Source organism: Elephas maximus, chromosome 3 (assembly GCF_024166365.1).
Source record: "Elephas maximus indicus isolate mEleMax1 chromosome 3, mEleMax1 primary haplotype, whole genome shotgun sequence".
NCBI lineage: Eukaryota > Metazoa > Chordata > Mammalia > Proboscidea > Elephantidae > Elephas > Elephas maximus.
This window is the reverse complement of record NC_064821.1, coordinates 71,609,171-71,627,466: the sequence shown is the minus strand read 5'-3', so window position 1 is coordinate 71,627,466 and position 18,296 is coordinate 71,609,171. Positions and strand designations below refer to the sequence as shown.

Sequence of the window (18,296 nt, the reverse complement as noted above, 5' to 3'; positions counted from 1 at the left end):
GGGTGAGGACAATGCAGAGAAGCGCAGGGAGAGGGGCCTAACTCAGGTGGGGTTGGGAGAGAGGTAAGCCTGGAGAAGGCCCCTCCACCAAGCTACACCTGAGAGAGCAAGGGCCTGGACTCCTACCCTGGAATACTTCTTAGCTGTGTGTCCTTAGACAAATTACTTGACCTCTCTGTTCTTCAGTTTCTCATATGGGAAATGGGGGCAATAATAGTACCTGCCTCACAGGGTTGTCATGAGAATTAAATGAGACAGTCCGTGTAACTCACTTGCTCCTCACATCAACCTTATGAGGTAGGCAATGTTATCATTCTCCAGTTTCCAAATGTGGAACCTGAGGGACAGAGAGGTGAAGTAACTTGTCCGTGGTCACACAAGCATATATAGTAGGGCCAGGGTTCAAACCCAGGTAGTAGGATTCACTAATCTGGGCTCGTACTGCCTTCTTTACTGGCAGATACCAAGAGCTAACATACATGGTAGCTTGCAGATACTAAGAGCTAACATACATGGTAGCTTCAATTACTGTCTTGAAAGATTCTGCTAGGCAGAGAGCTAGTGGGAGAAAAGGGTGTCCTGGGCAGCTGGTCCTGATGTGCAAAGGCCTGGGGCGCTTTGAGGAGAACCAACTCCTAGAATCCAGGTACAGCTGGAGAACAGGGCGCCACACGTGGTGAAGCAGTGGGCAGTGAGGCGGGAAGTGAGTTTAATGGGAAAACTGGGGTTTGAATACTGGGTAGGGGAAGAATTTGGGTGTTGGATGAGGGTGTTGGGCAGAGATGAGGCAGGAAGTCATTGGACCCAGGTACCCCAGGGCTTGAGTTCCTGGGTGGTCCAAATGGTTAACGTTCTTGGCTGCTAGCTGAAGGGTTGGTGGTTCAAGTCCACTCACAGTTATCTCAGAAGAAAGGCCTTTCGATCTACTTCCAAAAAATCTTCATTGAAAACCCTGTGGAGTACAGTTCTACTCTGACACACATGGGGTCTCCATGAGTTGGAATTGACTTGATGGCAAATGTTTTTTTTTTTTTTTTTTTTTGCAGGGGAGGCAGCTTGGAGCCATCCCCACCCCACCTGAGATTTTCCGAATTCCAGCTGCAGCTCCAGTTGCTTCTGCAGGCAATGGAGCCCTTGTGGTTAGGAGGCGCCTCTGGAGCTCAAGCCAGGGAGCTTCCTCCCTCTCCAGGCACACACACCTCCATTCAGCCCGGCCCCGCCCCTGGGGGTGGGGGCCAGGGCCGCCTGCCCCCACGTCAGCAGGGGGCCGCCTGGCTGGGAGGCTGGGCAGGCAGCAAGGTTGATAAGACCAGACCCCCACCGGCCCCCACCACTGTGCCCGCTGCTGTCCGAGCTGCCAGAACCATGAGGGTCATCTCTGGAGCTGGCCTTGCACTCTGTGGCCTGCTGCTGCTGCTCCAGGCCCCAGGGACCCTTGGCCTGGCCCCCCAGTCCAGAGGTGAGGGGGTTTGTGTGAGATGGGGGCCCCTGGGGGAGCAGCCCCTGACCAACAGCCTGAGGAATTAAATGGGTTCCAGGAATGGGAAGAGGGGCAGGGAGGCCAGCAGATTGGCACAGGAGCAGACAGAGGTGGTGACAGTGACAAGGGCCAGGGCAGGGGTGACCCTCAGTCTGTCTTGCTGGGGAACATGGGTGGGTCTCTTTGGGGCTCTCTCTGGAGCCCCTGAGCCTTCCCTGTGGTTTCTCAGCTCCCCGGGGACCATGCATGTTGAAGGACTGTGGTCTCCTGGGTCACTGGGGGCAGAAATATCCCAGAGCCTGCTGACCTCTGGAGCTGCTCCGAGCCCAGGGCAGAGCTCGTGGCCCTTTGACGAGTGCAGACTGGGGGACTAAGACCTAGCTGCCCCACCCCTTCTCCCACCCTTCAGCATATCCTGAATTGGGCCCCCTGCCGCACCACCCCTGGATTTTTAGCCTCAGGCACTGAATCCTAGACTGTTCAGCGATTCCTGCACAGATGGGTAAGCTGAGGCTGGCCGGGAGGATAATCTAAGATCCCACAGTGAGATGGCCCCAGGGCCTACTGCTCTATGGCATGGCCATTCCTTCCCTCTCCCTGGCCTCAGTTTACCCATTTGGAGCCTCAGCTAGTAGGGACCAGGAACTTGGCTTCAAGGTCATTTCTAAAGTTCTTTGAGGAATGCTGAGGGTTCCAGCCCAGGGCATTGTGGCTTGGGGATTTGGGACATGCCACCACACCTTCTCTTTCCTGATTCTCCCTGTACCTTCACTTGGGAGCAGCTCTGCCCGTTTCAGACTCAGTGTAGGACCTTTAGGGAAGGGCCTTTGTACTGAACCCTGCCTGTCTAGAGGCCCAGGCCAGTGACAGCATCATGCAGTAAGCATTATTCTCCCACTGGACAGATGAGAAAACTGAGCCTCAGAAAGGTGTGATGACCTGCTCAGGGCCACAGAGTGGCTGAGCCAGGATTTGAACTCAGACCTGCCTCACTCCAGCTCCACGTGCTTCCCAGCACATGGTGCTATCTCCTAGGGTATCTGGGGAGACATCTCTCTCTGCGGATCTGTCTTGGGGTCCACCTGGTCAGGCTGCCAAGGTGGCCACCAGGAATTCCTGTTCCTTCCCCTGCCCTCTGAAACCAGCCATCAGACTCTGCTGGGCTGAGGGACACTAGTTTCAATTGGGTCATTCACTTTGATGCGCAGATGAAGGAGGCCATGTTGGCAGGTGCTGTTTTACCCTCAAGGCTGTGTGCACCCCTGGAGGGCCCACTTTCAGTGCCCTCCGGCCCAGCTAGGAGAAATAGCTGCCCCCTCGTTTATGGCAGCCTAGGTGGCACAAAGAGTTTGCGCTCATCTACTATCTGAAAGTTGGCGGTTCGAACTCTCCCGGTGGTGCCACGGAAGAAAGGCTTCTGTAAAGATTATAGCCAAGAAAACTCTATGTTGCAGTTCTACTCTGTAACACATGGGGTCGCCATGAGTTGGAATAGACTCTAGAGAAACGGGTTTGGTTTTGTTTTGATGTCTGCGGCAGTAGCCAGCAACTCTGGGCTGAAACCTGAAAAGTGGCTGGAAAGACCGTTGCCCTCTTTGCTACCCCCTGAACACCTGCTGTGGGTCAGGTCCACGTTGGCACCCTATGGGCATTTTTGCTTATCCTCCCAAGGATCCTGTAAGAAAGGTATTATCCGTCTCATTGTACAGATGAGGAAACTGAGGCTCAGAGAGGTGAAATGACTTGCCCAAGACCAGGGTGTGAGCCTTGGTCTTTCCCACTGGGCTAAGCTTTGTGTCTACCACAGAAAAACAGGACCCAGGCAGCCTGGCTGAAGTCCTCAGTCTATGCTGTCTGGGTCCCAGGTCTCCATTTAAGCAGCCCCAGTGCTCTCTCTGCTCCGTTGCCTCCATGTGTTCAGGTCCGCCTCCTGACCTTTGCCCATTACTCTTTGCCTTCTCACCTCCTCCCCTCCACCTCAGGGAATCTCTGCCGGACCAGGCCCACGGACCTGGTGTTTGTTGTCGACAGCTCACGCAGTGTGCGGCCCGTGGAGTTTGAGAAGGTGAAGGTGTTCCTGTCCCAGGTCATTGAGTCTCTGGACGTGGGGCCCAATGCCACCCGGGTGGGCGTGGTCAACTACGCCAGCTCCGTGAAGCAGGAATTCCCACTGTGGGCCCACAACTCCAAGGCCGACCTGCTGCAGGCTGTGCGCCGCATCCAGCCACTGTCCACCGGCACCATGACGGGCCTGGCCATCCAGTTCGCTATCACCAAAGTCTTCAGCGATGCTGAGGGTAGCCGTGTCCGGTCCCCCGACATCAGCAAGGTACATGCCCCCTGCCCTGTAGGGCTCCCACTGGGTGCAGGGATCCCACAGGGTGCAGGGCTCCCACTGGGTACTAAGAGCTTTTCCTACACGTGCTTATTTCATTTTTCCGATACCCCCATGAGGTAGTTATTGTACAGCTGGGGAAACCAAAGTTAAAGTGGGAAAGTCATTTGGCAGAGATCACCAGTTTATAAGTGGCAGAGCTGGGATTTGAACTCACATCTGCTGAGCCACCTTCATCCAGCCTCCTGCCCCCAGTCTGCTCAGCACCTGATTTCCCTGTAGTCAACCTTGCTCTCCAGCCAGTTAAGCTCCCTGAAGGCAGAAAGGAGACATGCCAGACACTTTGGTGTTGGTTAAGGGTGTGGCCCCCTGCAGCAGCCTGTCTAGGTTCAAGTCCCTGTTTCACCACGCTATCTGTGTCACCCTGGGCAAGTTACTTCATCACACTCTGCCTCGGTTTCTTTGTCTGTAATATGGAAGTAATAGTAACACTTCCTCAATGGGCAGTTGTGAGGACTAAATGAGTTAATGTCCTCAGAACTGTGCCTGGTGCCTAACAAGCCCTGTATAAGTGTTAAGTTACAGGAGCTCTGGTGTCACTGTGGTTAAGCACTCACCTGCTAACCAAAAGGTTGGCGGTTCAAACCCACCAGTTACTATATGGGAGAAAGATGTGGCAGTCTGCTTCTGTAAACATTACGACCTTGGAAACCCTGTGAGACTGTTCTACTCTGTCCTGTAGGGTTGCTGTTGGTTGGAATCACCTCGATGGCAACAAGTTTTAAGCATTAATTAGGAGTCCCTGGATGGTGCAAATGGTTAAGCAATCCACTCCTAACTGAAAGGTTGGCAGTTCAAATCCACTCAGAGGTACCTCAGAAGAGAGGCCTGGTGATCTACTTCAGAAAGATCACACTATTGAAAACTCTATGGAGCACACTTCTACTCTGAAACACATGGGCTCACCATGAGCTGGAGCTGACCTGGTGGCAATTGTTTTTATTTTTAAGCATTAGTTAATTTTTTTATTTAGTAATCCTTTGAAGACAGGGGCTCAGGAGGCCGAAGCAACGTTCCCCAAGTTGCATAGCCAGCGAGGGCTCCAGGCGAGGTGCTGAGTGTTTTCACAGACCTGGTATCCACATTCTAGTTTTTAAGGACTCAGCCCAGGGCCTGGAGGTCATGTGCCTTCTCTCCCCCGAGGTCCTCTCACCGGTCCCTGCACTTCCCCAGCACAGCGCTTGTTGGCCTGAGGAGTCACTATTCATGCGTCCAGGGACCAGCCCAGGCGAAGTACTCTTCCTTATTCCCCCCTCCCCCCACTTTCTAGCACAGTGCTTGCCACACAGCAGATGCCTGAAACATGAGATGAGTGCCGGATGAATACACTCCTGCTTGGAGGTGGTATCCCCATTTTGCAGATGAGGAAGTTGAGACAAGAGGGGCTTAAGCAACTTGTCCAGCTGCTAAGTAGTTGGAGCAGTCACACCAACAATAGCATGTAATCCCAGCCATTACCACCCCTCAAAGAAATGACCTATCAGGCGGCCTAGCAATCTTATTTTGTGGCAGCCACTTATGAGCTCCAAGGTGAGGTGCTGTAGATGAGGGTGGTGGCTGGGAGGCTGTGGTGGCCTGGGAGATCCTAATTGGGGGGGGGGGGTGAAGGTGATGGCGATGGCACCTATAGCTGTCACATCTCCAGTTAACCAGCTCGTCTGAGATCAGGCCAGTGCCAGGGGTGAGCAGGTGAGGGAGCCGGCACCAGACATCGGGGGTTCAGCCTGTGGGAGGATCCACAAGACAGATGAAAGTCTCAAAGCCAGGGGTGAGGGGGCAGTGGGCACTCAGGGAGACAGCGGTCCATGTGGCAGCACTTGGAGTGGAGAGTCACAGCTGGGTTTTCAGTGCCAGGACCCCAGGCCTCTGGAGAGAAAGAGGTTGTGCAGAAACCCTCCCCAGGGGGTCCAGGGTAATGATACTAAAAATAAGAGTTGCCTTACCATGAATTATCCTGCCCTGAACCTCACCATAACCCCTGTTTACAGACGAGGAAACTGAGGCTCAGGAACGTGATGGGTAGCTGGTGGAGCTGCGTTTCTGACCCAGGACTGTCTTAACCACTCTACTGCAGGTCACCAAGATACAGCGCTCAGGTGCTTGGGCCAAGAGAAGGGACCCAGGAGTCAGAGAAGACCTAGAAGTCAGAAGCAGGGAAGCAGCAAAGGGGGCCTGGCATCAAAGCCCAGACTGGGGCCAGAGTCATGAGGGCATGCTCTGGCAGGGGGTGATGAGGGAGAGGCTCAGAGTCAGGGTCTCCTTCTCTTGCGCTCTTCTCAGAGTGTATAAGCAGAGGAACCTTGTGGGAGAGCAGACAGGTTCTCTTTCTCTGTGGAAGGGGCATATACCACACTGGGGAGTGGAGGGAGAAGAAGGTGGAACTACTGTTCTTTGAGCAGCTATGTGGGAGCAACTCTGTGTCGTACCCTCTGAACCAAGAAACTCCTCCTTCCCAAGGCATGGAGACGGAGGGAAGGCTAGACTGGAGGCATCAGCCACCATTCCTGAGCCTTGGCCTCTCTCTGGTGGCCAAAGTGTAGAACTGCATGGTATTGGATGCACATGTTTGACTCAAACAGGGAGTAAACCAGCCTTGTAGCCTGGGTGGGTAAGTAGGGATCCACTTTGCCAGGCCAGGGCAAGGAGTTGCATTGAGCCACACAAGAGGGCTTGCTTTCACTCAGGCAAGTCTTCCAACAGCTTCGGGTCCTAAGTGATCCCCATTCTAAGGGAGGAGACATGGCTTTGACCTCCAGGTACCCAATCTAAGGATGGAGACACACTTCCCCTCAGTGGCCCCAGTCTGAGGAGGGAGACACTCCCCTGCCCTCAGACGTACCTAGTTTGAGGGTGCAGACACATACATGTCCTCAGAGGCTCCAGCCTGAGGCAGGAGACATGGCCCTGACCTCAGGGGTACCTGGTCTGAGTGGAGAGTCATGGCCTTGACCTCAGGAAGGAGACATGGTTCTGACTTCAGAGGTACCCAGTCCGAGGGGGGAGACATGGCTTTCTCCTTAGAGGTACCCAGTCTAAGGGTGAAGACACACACCTGACCTCAGAGGCCCCCAGTCTGAGAGAGGAGACATGATCCTACCCTCAGAGGCCCTTCCATTGTGAAAAGGGACACACAGATCTGCCGTCAGAGGTACCCAATCTGGAGGGACTGACATGACCCTGCCCTTAGGCGATCACAGTTGCTCTCTGCAGCTGCCTGCCCCAGGGAGCAGACATCCCTGTTCGCAGACACCTCAGCCACGTCTCCCCCTCAGAGGAAACCCATCTTTCCTCTTCGGCTAGCCAAGCTCTCTTCTCGGGGGAATTCCCAGGGAATCAGATCTGCCCGCAACGGACTATCCGTGTGACTCTGGGCAAGTCACTCTGCCTCTGCAGGCCTCAGTTTCCTCTCCTGTCAACAGTCCCGCAGGGCCTGCTATAAGGGCGGCCCCAGCCCAGCGAGGCGGGGAGGGCCCGGTCCTCACGCGCGCCCCGCGTGTCGCAGGTGGTCATCGTGGTGACCGATGGGAGGCCCCAGGACAGCGTGCGGGAAGTGTCTGCGCAGGCGCAGGCCAGCGGCATCGAGCTGTTTGCCATCGGCGTGGGCCGTGTGGACAAGGCCACGCTGCAGCAGATCGCCAGCGAGCCGCAGGATGAGCACGTCGACTACGTGGAGAGCTACAACGTCATCGAGAAGCTATCCAAAAAGTTCCAGGAGGCCTTCTGCGGTGCGGGGGGCGGGGGGAAGGCGCGTGGGGCTGGAGAGGGCGGGGGCGGAGCCACGGCTGGGGGCGGGGACTGGGCGGGGCTCAGACAGGGCCCAGACTGAGATAAACAGATGGGGGTGTGGCCAGGGCTGGGGGCGGGGACTGGGCGGGGCGAGGCGGGGTTTGCTTCTGACTGGAACTGAGCACTGGGGACAGAGCCAGGGCTGGAGGTGGGAACAAGGCGGGGCTCAGACATGGCCCCGACTGAGATAAACGGATAGGGGGTGTGGCCAGGGCTGGGGGCGGGGACTGGGCGGGGTTCGGACCCAGCCGTAGTGAGGCAGCGGCTGGGGGCGGGGCTGGGCGGGGCGATGGTCTGTACAGGGCGGGGACTTAGAGAGCCGGCATCAGAGGCGGGGCCAGAGCTGGGGGCAGGTCGTCAGGCAGGGGTTTAGGGAGGTGGGGAGAGGTGATGCCCAGAGACGTTTTATGTGGCAGGGTCCGGTCAGGGGTCAAGGAGAGGCCAGAGCTCAGTAAGGGAGGTTCCTCAAAAAACTATGCGTGTTTGTATTTTCGGGGCGGATGGTGGTGGGTGCCAAATCTTCCGATATACGGGAGGGTCTGGGGGACCTAGGCACTGGAAAGGAGAAGGTACTGAGTCCTTCGGAGAAGGAAGGTGGGCCTGTGGAGAGGTCTTTGGGATATGACCAGTGAGAAAGGGTGGGGTGGGTGGCGTCTCGAGTAGGTCAAGGGCAGGGCCAGGGCAAGGACTTTTCCCCTTTTATCAAATAGGTCTAAGAAGAGCATGTGTCTTATTGAGGATTTAAGGAGATCAGGCATGATATAGCGCTCAACAGATGGCATTTAACAAATATTTATTGAGGGTCCACTATGTGCTGCGTTCATTGCTGGGACCACCATAAGGCTTTGTCCTTGTGGTCTTTACCTTTTTTAAGGGAAAGTTTTATTTTTATCATTAGCATTGTCACCTTCTTCAGGGACCTTAGTATGGCCAGGCCCTGGGTTGAGAGACTAGGACCTGGGCCCTACCCAGTTGGGGGTCTTAGTTTCCCTGAGTGTGCAAGGGGGCCTGGTCTCTACGGTCAGTGAGGGGTACTGGCTGGGATGTCTGAGGCCCGAGGCCCATGATTCTGAGGTTCCCTTGTCCACACAGTGGTGTCAGACCTATGTGCCACGGGGGACCATGACTGTGAGCAGGTGTGCATCAGCTCCCCGGGCTCCTACACCTGCACCTGCCGCGAGGGCTTCACCCTGAACAGTGATGGCAAGACCTGCAGTGGTCAGTGGGCTGGGCGCAGGCAAGCCCTGGGGAGGGTCGGGGGTAGGGAAGGAGGATAGGGCCTTGGCCACTCCCCAAGAGGCCCACTGAGCCTCCCTGCCCTTTGCCTCTGATCAGTCTCCAAAAGCAACAGATGCTTTCTAGAGCTTGGTGTCTGCACAAAGTTCTCTTTTTATCACAGTGGGTGGTGGGTTTAGTGTGGTGGGAGGAGTCACACAGTCTGGAGTTCAAATCTTGGCCTCCATGACTTCTGAGCTGTGTGATTTAACAGCTTCCAGACCTTCAGTTTCTAGTGGTATAAAATGGGAACAGTAACCCTGGCTTTATAGAGTATAAAATGGTGGGAGTAGTAATAGCATTAGAACCTAACTTTCGGGGGAATAATGACCAGGATCTGCCCAAAGCTGATTCCTATGAGGTGGAGGTCAGACATACCTCCACACTCCAACTTTTTTTTTTTTTTTAACCAATTCCGACACCAGCCATCTTCCCAAGGCACTCTCTACCTGTCTTCTGGGTTCAGTAATCCATCGCAATGGCCACACAGAATTTACAGAGCATACTTACAGTTAAGTGGTTTATTAAAGAAATAACAGGGTACAACTTGGGATCAGGATCAACAGGAATCAGGATCGGGAAGCATGTAGGCAGTCTCCCATTCTTTAGTGCAGGAGAGCTCTCTCAGCTCCTCTCGACCATGCAGTCCCCCTCTTGGACCCCTGAGTACTGGCTGCTCTTGGCCCCTTCAGGATAGGCTCCTTTCGGCCCTGCTGTCTGTTGCTGCTGGCTCTGTAGGTGGGCCCCAAGCTGTCTTCAGTGTTAGTCCTCAACCCGTATTACAGCTCTTTTAGGAGGTTCCTTGCCTTCTCTTTCTGCTTCTTTCTGTCTCCAAAAAAACCTCTGTGAGGTTGGCTGCTTATATACAGAACTCCTTGTCAAAGACGTGGCTCCTCCCAGCTGGGGCCACAAACTGACTAATCCCCTCTTGGTAGGCCTCAGACACTTCATTTGCGTAGTAGACTACAACTCACCTTATCTGCATAGCCTATTGACTAACCCTGCAAGGTGTATATCAATCACAGGGCAGGCTGCAGCCCGGAACCAGATAAAAAGTATAAAACCAAGTTGTTTATAGTTTACCTAGGAAAGGTAACAAACCCTCTGGGATTAAAAAACTAGGGCAAAGGTAACTCCTCAAGGATTAGGGGAAAAATCCCTCAAGCAGTTTTTCTCCAAAGAACTAAGTCAAGGGCCACAGAAAGGGACTCATTTCACACATAGAGGGAGTTTTGAGGACAAAATAGGATGATCCCTGTGATTCACCCAGCACAGCGTGGGGTGGGGGTGCCAAGCAAGTGGTGTGGATGGATGACCATGCCCTTAAGCTTCATCCCCTTGCCTTTCTGCCCTCCCCAGCCTGTAATGGTGGTGGTGGCAGCTCAGCCATCGACCTGGTCTTCCTCATCGATGGATCCAAGAGTGTGAGACCAGAGAATTTTGAGCTGGTGAAGAAGTTCATCAACCAGATCGTGGACACGTTGGACGTGTCAGACAAGTTGGCTCAGGTGGGACTGGTGCAGTACTCGAGCTCTGTGCGCCAGGAGTTCCCACTGGGCCGCTTCCACACCAAGAAAGACATCAAGGCCGCTGTGCGGAACATGTCCTACATGGAGAAGGGCACCATGACTGGGGCTGCCCTCAAGTACCTCATTGACAACTCCTTCACTCTGTCCAGTGGGGCTAGGCCTGGTGCCCAGAAGGTGGGCATTGTCTTCACTGATGGCCGGAGCCAGGACTACATTAATGATGCTGCCAAGAAGGCCAAGGACCTCGGTAGGTGCTGCCTGCCTGACCTTGGACTCCACTGATGGGCACTGACACACACTGCACAGCTACATTGTAATTTATCCTGGTGTTTGTTCTGATTAGCGCCCTAAACCCAGGTGAATTTGAATTGGGAGGGCTTGTTGAGTCCAACTGTCTCTTATACTGATGACAAAACTGAGGCCCCAGGAAAGTGGTTTGTTTTGCTGATCCTTTTGTAGACAGGGCTTGCAACTTTTCTGATCGAATGTTTGTTCCCAAGAATATATCAACTGCTGGAAGGCAATCCAACTTTGGGGCAAGACTGAATATCAGTTTTTTTTTTACCTATTAAATGAGGGTAATAATAACCACTGACCAGATAGTTACAGGGGATAAGTGGTATTACAAAGTTTCTAGAACAGGGTCTGACATGTAGTAGAACCTCAACAAATGTTGATTTGCTCAGTTTCTTTGTCCTAGGCACTGTGCCTGCAATTCCTGCAGCTGCCACCAGGAGGTGTCTGGTGTCAGCCATCTGGACTAACATCTAGGTCTTCCCCAGGAGGCTCAGCGGTGGCTGCCTGACCACATAGTCAGCCTTACTAATCTTGTTCTGGCAGGCTTTAAGATGTTTGCTGTGGGTGTGGGCAATGCAGTGGAGGACGAGTTGAGGGAAATCGCCTCAGAGCCTGTGGCAGAGCACTACTTCTACACAGCCGACTTCAAGACCATCAACCAGATTCGCAAGAAATTGCAGAATAAGATCTGTGTGGGTGAGTGAGGCCAGGGCTGGCATCAGTGGGAGGAGCAGGAGGGGCTGTGTGGGGGTTGCGGTCATCCTGAGACTGGGTGTAAGCAGGGAAAAGCAGAGGCTGGGTGACCCAAAGAGTTGGCAGACCCAGGAGAGGGCCTGGCCAGTACAATGGTTACTACCATCAGTACTACTCCAGTGCTCTCCAAATATTGAAGTGTTTCATCCTATTTGGTAGGAATATTATTATCCCCATTTTACAGATGGGAAACCAAGGCCGGGGGTAGAGCAATTGTTAATAACTGGGGGAGCTGGAATTCAAGCCCTGCTGCCTCTCCTGATCCTCCCTGTTGACCACTGGTTCCTAACGGTAAAGAGCATGGGCTCCAGAGCCAGACACTCCTGGGTTTCCGTCTTTGCTCTGACACTAGCTAGTGTTGGCCACGGGCAAGTTTTTTCATCTGTAATGTGGGGTTAATGATTTCAATCTCAAAGGTTCGAGTGAGGATTCACTAAGATAACATAGAGGCCCCCAACGGTGTCATGCACATAGTAGGTGCTCAGTGCTTGGGTGCTATTTTTGGGGTTCATTATCAGGGCTTGGAGGAAACTGTGAAGACATTTGGGATGTCTTCCCCCTCACTCCTAGGAGCTCTGTCTCAAGGACTCTATGTCTCTCTGCCTCCTCAGCATTCCCAGTGCCCCTTTCCCCAGAACTCTCTAGTCCTGACCTTGGACAGTGACCTCCCCTCCCTTACCCAGGGCAACCACTCACCATCTTCTTTCTCTGTCCCTGCTTCACCTCCCGCCACAGAGGAGGACCCGTGTGCCTGCGAGTCCATTGTGAAATTCCAGGCAGCAGTGGAGGGACTGCTGCAGGCTCTGACCAGGAAGTATATCCTCTGCAGGAGGCCCCTGTGGGGATGGGGAGGAGCAGGAGGCGCAGGCACGTGGAGAGGGCAGGGGAGGATGCCCTCTGTGGTGGGGCTAGGTGGGCTCCTCCTTGCCTGTCTCCTGCTGAAGAAGGTTTGGGATCTGGCCAGATAGATTGGCACCAGCTTTAGTACTGACCCTACCAAGAGCAGAGACTTCTGGAGGGTGAACACAGAAACTGAGGCAGAAGGTAAGATCCAGGGCCTGGACATACACAGAGAGTCCTGGACATGTTCAGGAACACATGGGTCCCTGTGGACTCCCATTTCTCAGGCTCACGGTGACAATGACTAGTGCAGCCCCCACTCAGAGGTGCGGCTGAGGTGAACAGCTCCCCTGGCCCAGTCAGGACTAGGCGGGGGACCCAGCTACTGCCAGAGCTGGGCATCAGGGCTCACCGTAACTGGCTGTTCCTTTGGGAGGCACCATTCTGGAGACAGTGGATGAGTAAGTTCTGACCGAGGGGAGAACACGGGTTATAGGGCAGCCTGGGGAGTGGGAGAGGGTTCTGAAAGAGGGGCAATCTAGGGGAAACAGGAAGCACAGGTACCACTCCCGGCACCGCCCTGCACTGGCCAGCTTGTGCCTCTCCTTGACTCGGGGCCCACTGGAAGCGGTGAGCAAGCGGCTGGCCATCCTGGAGAACAGAATCATCTAAGACCTCCTGCCCCCTCCTGTGGCCTTGCCATCTCCCTGACCCTGGCGTGGCTCAGAGGGTCCTGCGTGTGTCCTCAATAGCCCCGACTTTAGTCTAGCTTTGCCATTTTAGTGTGGGGGGCTCTGGAGGGGCAAGATCCTGGGACAGGCCTTCCAAGCCTCTGCCGTTGTGTGAGCACCTGGGGACCCTTGGGGAGGGGAGAAGTGTGTGTGTGTGTGTGTGTGTGTGTGAGGCTGAGGGTGGGCATGTATATGGCAGGAGAAATGCGTGTGTATGAGTGAGAATGCAGGGATGAGTGTGAGAGGGAATGTGTTTGCATTTTTTTGATCAAAAGCTTAATATATTCCTATTTTTTTAGTTAACCCTTTCTTGAATCCAAGTGCTGTGAATCTCTTTCCCGATTTCTCTATTCCCCTTTGAAAAACAATTAAATGTGATATAACATAAGCACTGAATGGGGCTAGAGGCAGTGTGGTTATTTGGGGATGAGGAGAAAGGATTGGTGAGGTAGGGGTGACGGAGGTAATGGCAGTGATGGGATCAGTGATGACAGTTGTGGGAAAAGTGATGGCGACAGTGGTGGGGACAGTGATGGTGACAGTGGTGGGGACAGTGATGACAATGAGGACATGAAAAACAGCTTATGTTTATTCTGCCTTTTCAATTACAGGTTCATTTACATGATCTCATTTCATTATCTCAGTAACCTTATGCAGAACAGACTTGTATCATTCCCATTTTACAGATGGGAAAACTAAGCCTGAGGGATGATATGACTTGCCTAGCGGTGGGCTGGTTGGAGAGATAGGACTTAAACCAAGGACTGCAGGGGAAAAAAAAAGTCATCGAGAAGGAGGGCAATGGCACCAGATAGGACTTGTTCATTCATTCACTCATTTGTTCATTCATTCATTCAACAAATACAGAGTGTATACTCCATGCGGGCCGTGGGGAGACTGTGGTGTATTGGACATAGTCCCTGCCCTTGAGAGACTTACAGTTGAGTAGGGCACCCAGGTCATCCTCATCCCAGCTAGAGAAGAAGAGTGGGCCCAGGTTTTGCCAGGGGTTTGTACCTCCTTTTGGCTCCCCCTGTTGGAGTCCTCTCTGCTGTTTCCTTGGGCATCAGCAGCTTTCACCCCCTTCCCTGACTCAGCTGCAGCCCCCACCTCAGGGACTGCACCAGGGAAAGACTCCTGACCCCATACTCCCCTCCTCCCAACCCTGCCTCGGGTCTGCTGGCCACACACTGAGACCTCCCCCCACCACCTCTCCCAGGGCCCTCTGGAGAGTGCCCCCCGGCTTCCCAATGCCTCGCCTCTCAGAGTGGGCGCTTCCATGATTTTCTGAACCCATCCTTGTTTAATGGAGCATTTTTTGTGTTATTACTAGATTCACATTTGAGAACATGTAAAAGCCTTTCACAAGAAGCTCCGAGCATCCCAAAGAATCCTGCTTAGATGCAGTTGAGGGAGGCAGAATAACAACACCAACAATAACCCAAGAACCACAGCAATACAACAGTACAACTGCACAAGAGAAGCCTAACAATTACACAACCGTCCCTCTGCCCCCATGATTCAACCGCCACTATGTGCACTTTCCACTGAGCCCTTTCTCTCTGCCAGGTCCTGTGCTAAGGGCATTTCTGCTGTCTGAGGCGGCTCCTTGTCACACCCGCCTTGTGTGGCTGCTCAGCCCATACCGCCTTTCTCCTGAAATTCTCCTCACTCTCCTCCCCTCCTCACACATGGTGGGAGGAGGGGGCAGGGGGCAGTACCATGTTGGTGCAGTGTAACTCTGCCTCCTGGCTTCAGGTGATTGGTCCACAGTGGACACCACACCTGATCCAAGTTGGGCCAATCAGCATCTCTCTCCTGGGGTTTTAGACTTGAGGACCCTAGTTACCTGACTGTGGTGCTAGAGCTGCGAGGTCTCTGTCTTCTTCCAGGTGTGCTAAAAGGCAGAGATTGGAGGCCTCCATTCCCAGGAAAGAGCAAAACAGCATTTACCTGGGTTGCTGGTGGCTTTCCAGTCTAAGGGTGTTTCAGTTATTTAGTACTGTGTAACAATGATGCCAAAACAGTGGCTTAAAACAACTTATTATTGTCATGATTCTGTGGGTTAACTGGGCTCAGATGGGTGATTTTCTGCTCCACATGGTGTTGACTGGGCTGTAGTCATATGGTGTTTGACTCCAACCAGGCTCTTTCACAGACTAGTGGTTTGGTGGGGACAGCTGGAAGACTGGGCCCCTCTCTTTCTCCATGTCATCTCAGGGCTTCACCCTCTGCACATGGGTTCTGGACTTTTTACGTAGCAGCTCTGGGCTTCCACAAGCTTCTTAAGGTTAAGGCCTAGAAGTGGCCCAGTGTTACTCTCACTGCATCCTATTGTCAAAGCAGTTATGGGCCGCCCACATTGAAAGGGCAGGGAGGTAAATTCCACTTCCTGATGAGGAGACAGTGATAAAAATTTTGTGGCCATCTTTAATCCACCACATGGGGTCATTCCCTGGTCCCACTCATTGGGTCTGGCTGTACTCCCTGCCCTTGACATGCACAAGAAACCCAAGAGACCTCAGCAAAGTTAAGCTGGGCTGAGAATGCCTCTGTTTCATGCACTGTGAGCACTCAGGCTCAGCTGTCCTCTCACCTGCATTTCCTTCCGCCCAGGGACCCAGCATCCATGTCACACACCCAGTGAGGTGCAGTGACCTAGAGGCTGGCCCTTCTGGGTCATATACAGAGCAGCTGACCCCCCCAGGTGAGCTGGGTTTAAATCCCCACTTGTAGGGACAGGTGAGAAACTGCTCATGATGGTGGCACTGAGGGCCCTGGTTAATCTTTCCAGTGACCCTATGAGGTAGCATTAGTGTCACCCTTTTACAGGCGATGGGACTTATCTGAGTCAGTTGTGGCCTTGGTGTCCCGGTTTTCATCTCTCAGCCCTGCAAAGTGACCAGATCAACCTGGGTTCCAGCCCCCACCCCACCCATCTGCTAACTGATGGCTTGGCAATGCCCTTTACCACCCTGAGTCTCACAGTCTACATCCAAGCCTGTGGAAAAGAAATACAGTACCAACTTCCAGGAGGCTGTAGGAAAAGAAATACTAATACTGCGTTCCAGGAGGCTGCGGGGCATAAATGAAATAATGAATGGGAAGCACTCAGCCTGGTGCCCCCCGACACCTTGCATCCAGAGTGGGGCTGGCATCGCTGCCACCTTCTGGGGGTCGTTTCCTGGCCTCAGGGACATATCCACCCACCCATCAGTTTCTTGGCAACTTTCTTGCCCCTGTTTGGTGCTGGCTTCCCTTGAGATGCTATTGTCACCTGGCCTCCAGTGACTGTGCTACCCATGGTGACTTGTGGGCAGACCACCCCAAATGTGCAGACAGCCCTCTGCAAGTCTTCTGCTCCTCCACAGGGAGTTGGGCCCACCTGCTCTGTGTTCACTGATACCTACCCCCCAGCTTCACCAGGAGGCAAAGCAAGAACAGCCTTGTCTCTGCTTTTAGCGGTGCCATCTGAGTGTGCCAGGCTCAGGGGCAAGATGTGTAGGGTGTGTGAGCGTGCAAGCTTGGGGGACAGCCAGCCTAGCTCCACCACTCACTCAGGCAGCAAACATTTGGCCTACCCCTAAGCCAGGCCCTCTTCCAGGCACTGGGGACGAAACAGAAAAGCAGATGCAAGTCCCTGTCTTCATGGAGCTGACATTCCAGCCCCACTTCCACCACTTACTGTGTGACCCTGGGCAGTTACTCCATCTCCCTGTGGGCCTCGCTTCATCAGTTAAATGGAGAGAATGATGCAGAGGTGAGGAGTGAGCGAGGGGAAATCCCCAAAGGGCCTGGCCCATGGTGCCTACTGAAGGACTAAAAGCTGTTAATGCTTCCCTATGGAATAAAACAGAGAAGTGCCAGGGCCACCCGGCAGAGACCAGCCACCAGGCTCTGAATTTCCTGGAAATGTTCATTCAGAGACGATAGTGGAGGGCTTAGGAGCCCTGTCTTTGGAGTCACACGTCTCTGGGGAATCCCCCAGTGTCTTCTTGCCTTGGACCAAGTGCTCTATTCTGACTTCAGCTTCCTGGACAAACTGGGGCACTAATGCCATCCTCCTAGAGTGGTCTGGAGGATTAACCATGCGTGCTGAGGGCTTTTGGAGAAGTGAGGAGTTTGGCAGTGTGTGACCGTCCTGCAGGGCCCCTGGAGATGGATAGTGGTGGGTATGTGGGGAGTGTGAGGGCTGGAGGGGTTGTCATGAGTTGGAATTAACTCTATGGCAACTAACAACAACAACAAATCTTTACGGAAGCAGATTGCCAGGTCTTTCTTCCTTGGTGCTACCAGGTGGGTTCGAACTGCCAACCTTTAGGTTAGTAGTCAAGCACAAATTGTTTGTGCTATCTAGGGACTCAGGGGCTTACCACGAGTTGGAATTAACTTGATGGCAATGGGTTTGGCTTTTAATCAAGTAGTGGGAAAATGGGAGGGTGGGAAGGCATCCTGGAAGAAGTGGATCTAAGTGTGGGCTGTTTAGGGGCTAGGGAGGGGCAGGGGGTGAAGGGGAAGAGCATGCTAAGTGGAGAGAACAGCGTGTGAGAGGGCCCCGAGGCAGGATGGAGTGCGGCCTTGGAGGGCCTGTACCGGCCTCCACATGGCTGGAGACCATCAAGGGAGGAGACCCAAGGCAGATTGACCAGACTCAAGACCAGTAGTCATCATTTTAAGGGGCCTGGGCTTGATCCAGAGGGTGGTGGGAAGCCATTGAAGGGTTTTAAGCAAGGATGTGACTTGACCACGTTCTCCTATTACGAATAGGACTTAATGCTTTCAGCTCCCACACTCAGATGGGGTGTAAGGTGGCCTTGGAAGAGGCTGCAACTGGGATGGACAGGGACCAAACATCCATATCACTCATTCAAGAAGGTGTGGTGACCTAGAGGCTGGCCCTGCTGGGCCATGTGCAGTGTGGCTGACCCACCAGGAGGTCTGGGTTTATATCCTCATATGCAGAGACAGGTGAGAAACTCTCCTGGTGGTGGCACTGAGGGCCCTGGGTAATCCTTCCAGTGACCTATGAGGTAGCATTAGTGTCGCCCATTTTACAGGTGATGGAACCTGTCTGAGTAAGTGGAGGAGCTGGGATCCTTGAGTTTCTCTAATGCCGAGACTTGTATCAACAGTAACAAGTACTTGGCTTTGCTGCCATTGATAATGAACGTGAAGCTCTGTGCACATAGTAGGTGTTCAACAGATCCCAG

The 18,296-nt window shown here is 53.6% G+C and overlaps 1 protein-coding gene across 1 annotated transcript; it reads left to right on the top strand.

Moving 5' to 3' along the window:
• Positions 1-1,365: 1,365 nt before the first annotated feature.
• MATN1 (matrilin 1) lies at positions 1,366-13,198 on the top strand. Its single transcript, XM_049878549.1, has 8 exons — positions 1,366-1,459; positions 3,463-3,809; positions 7,378-7,600; positions 8,754-8,879; positions 10,296-10,712; positions 11,306-11,458; positions 12,251-12,331; positions 12,978-13,198. Exons 1-8 carry the CDS (start codon positions 1,366-1,368, stop codon positions 13,025-13,027), a joined length of 1,491 nt encoding a protein of 496 aa, XP_049734506.1. The 3' UTR covers positions 13,028-13,198.
• Positions 13,199-18,296: the final 5,098 nt, after the last annotated feature.

Excerpts from the sequence above, each read along its gene's own strand:
- MATN1 (XM_049878549.1), top strand. The coding sequence starts at position 1,366 with ATGAGGGTCATCTCTGGAGCTGGCCTTGCACTCTGTGGCCTGCTGCTG. Across the intron at positions 10,713-11,305 it reads CAAGAAGGCCAAGGACCTCG|GCTTTAAGATGTTTGCTGTG; the intron begins GTAGGTGCTGCC and ends TTGTTCTGGCAG. Across the intron at positions 11,459-12,250 it reads GCAGAATAAGATCTGTGTGG|AGGAGGACCCGTGTGCCTGC; the intron begins GTGAGTGAGGCC and ends CTCCCGCCACAG.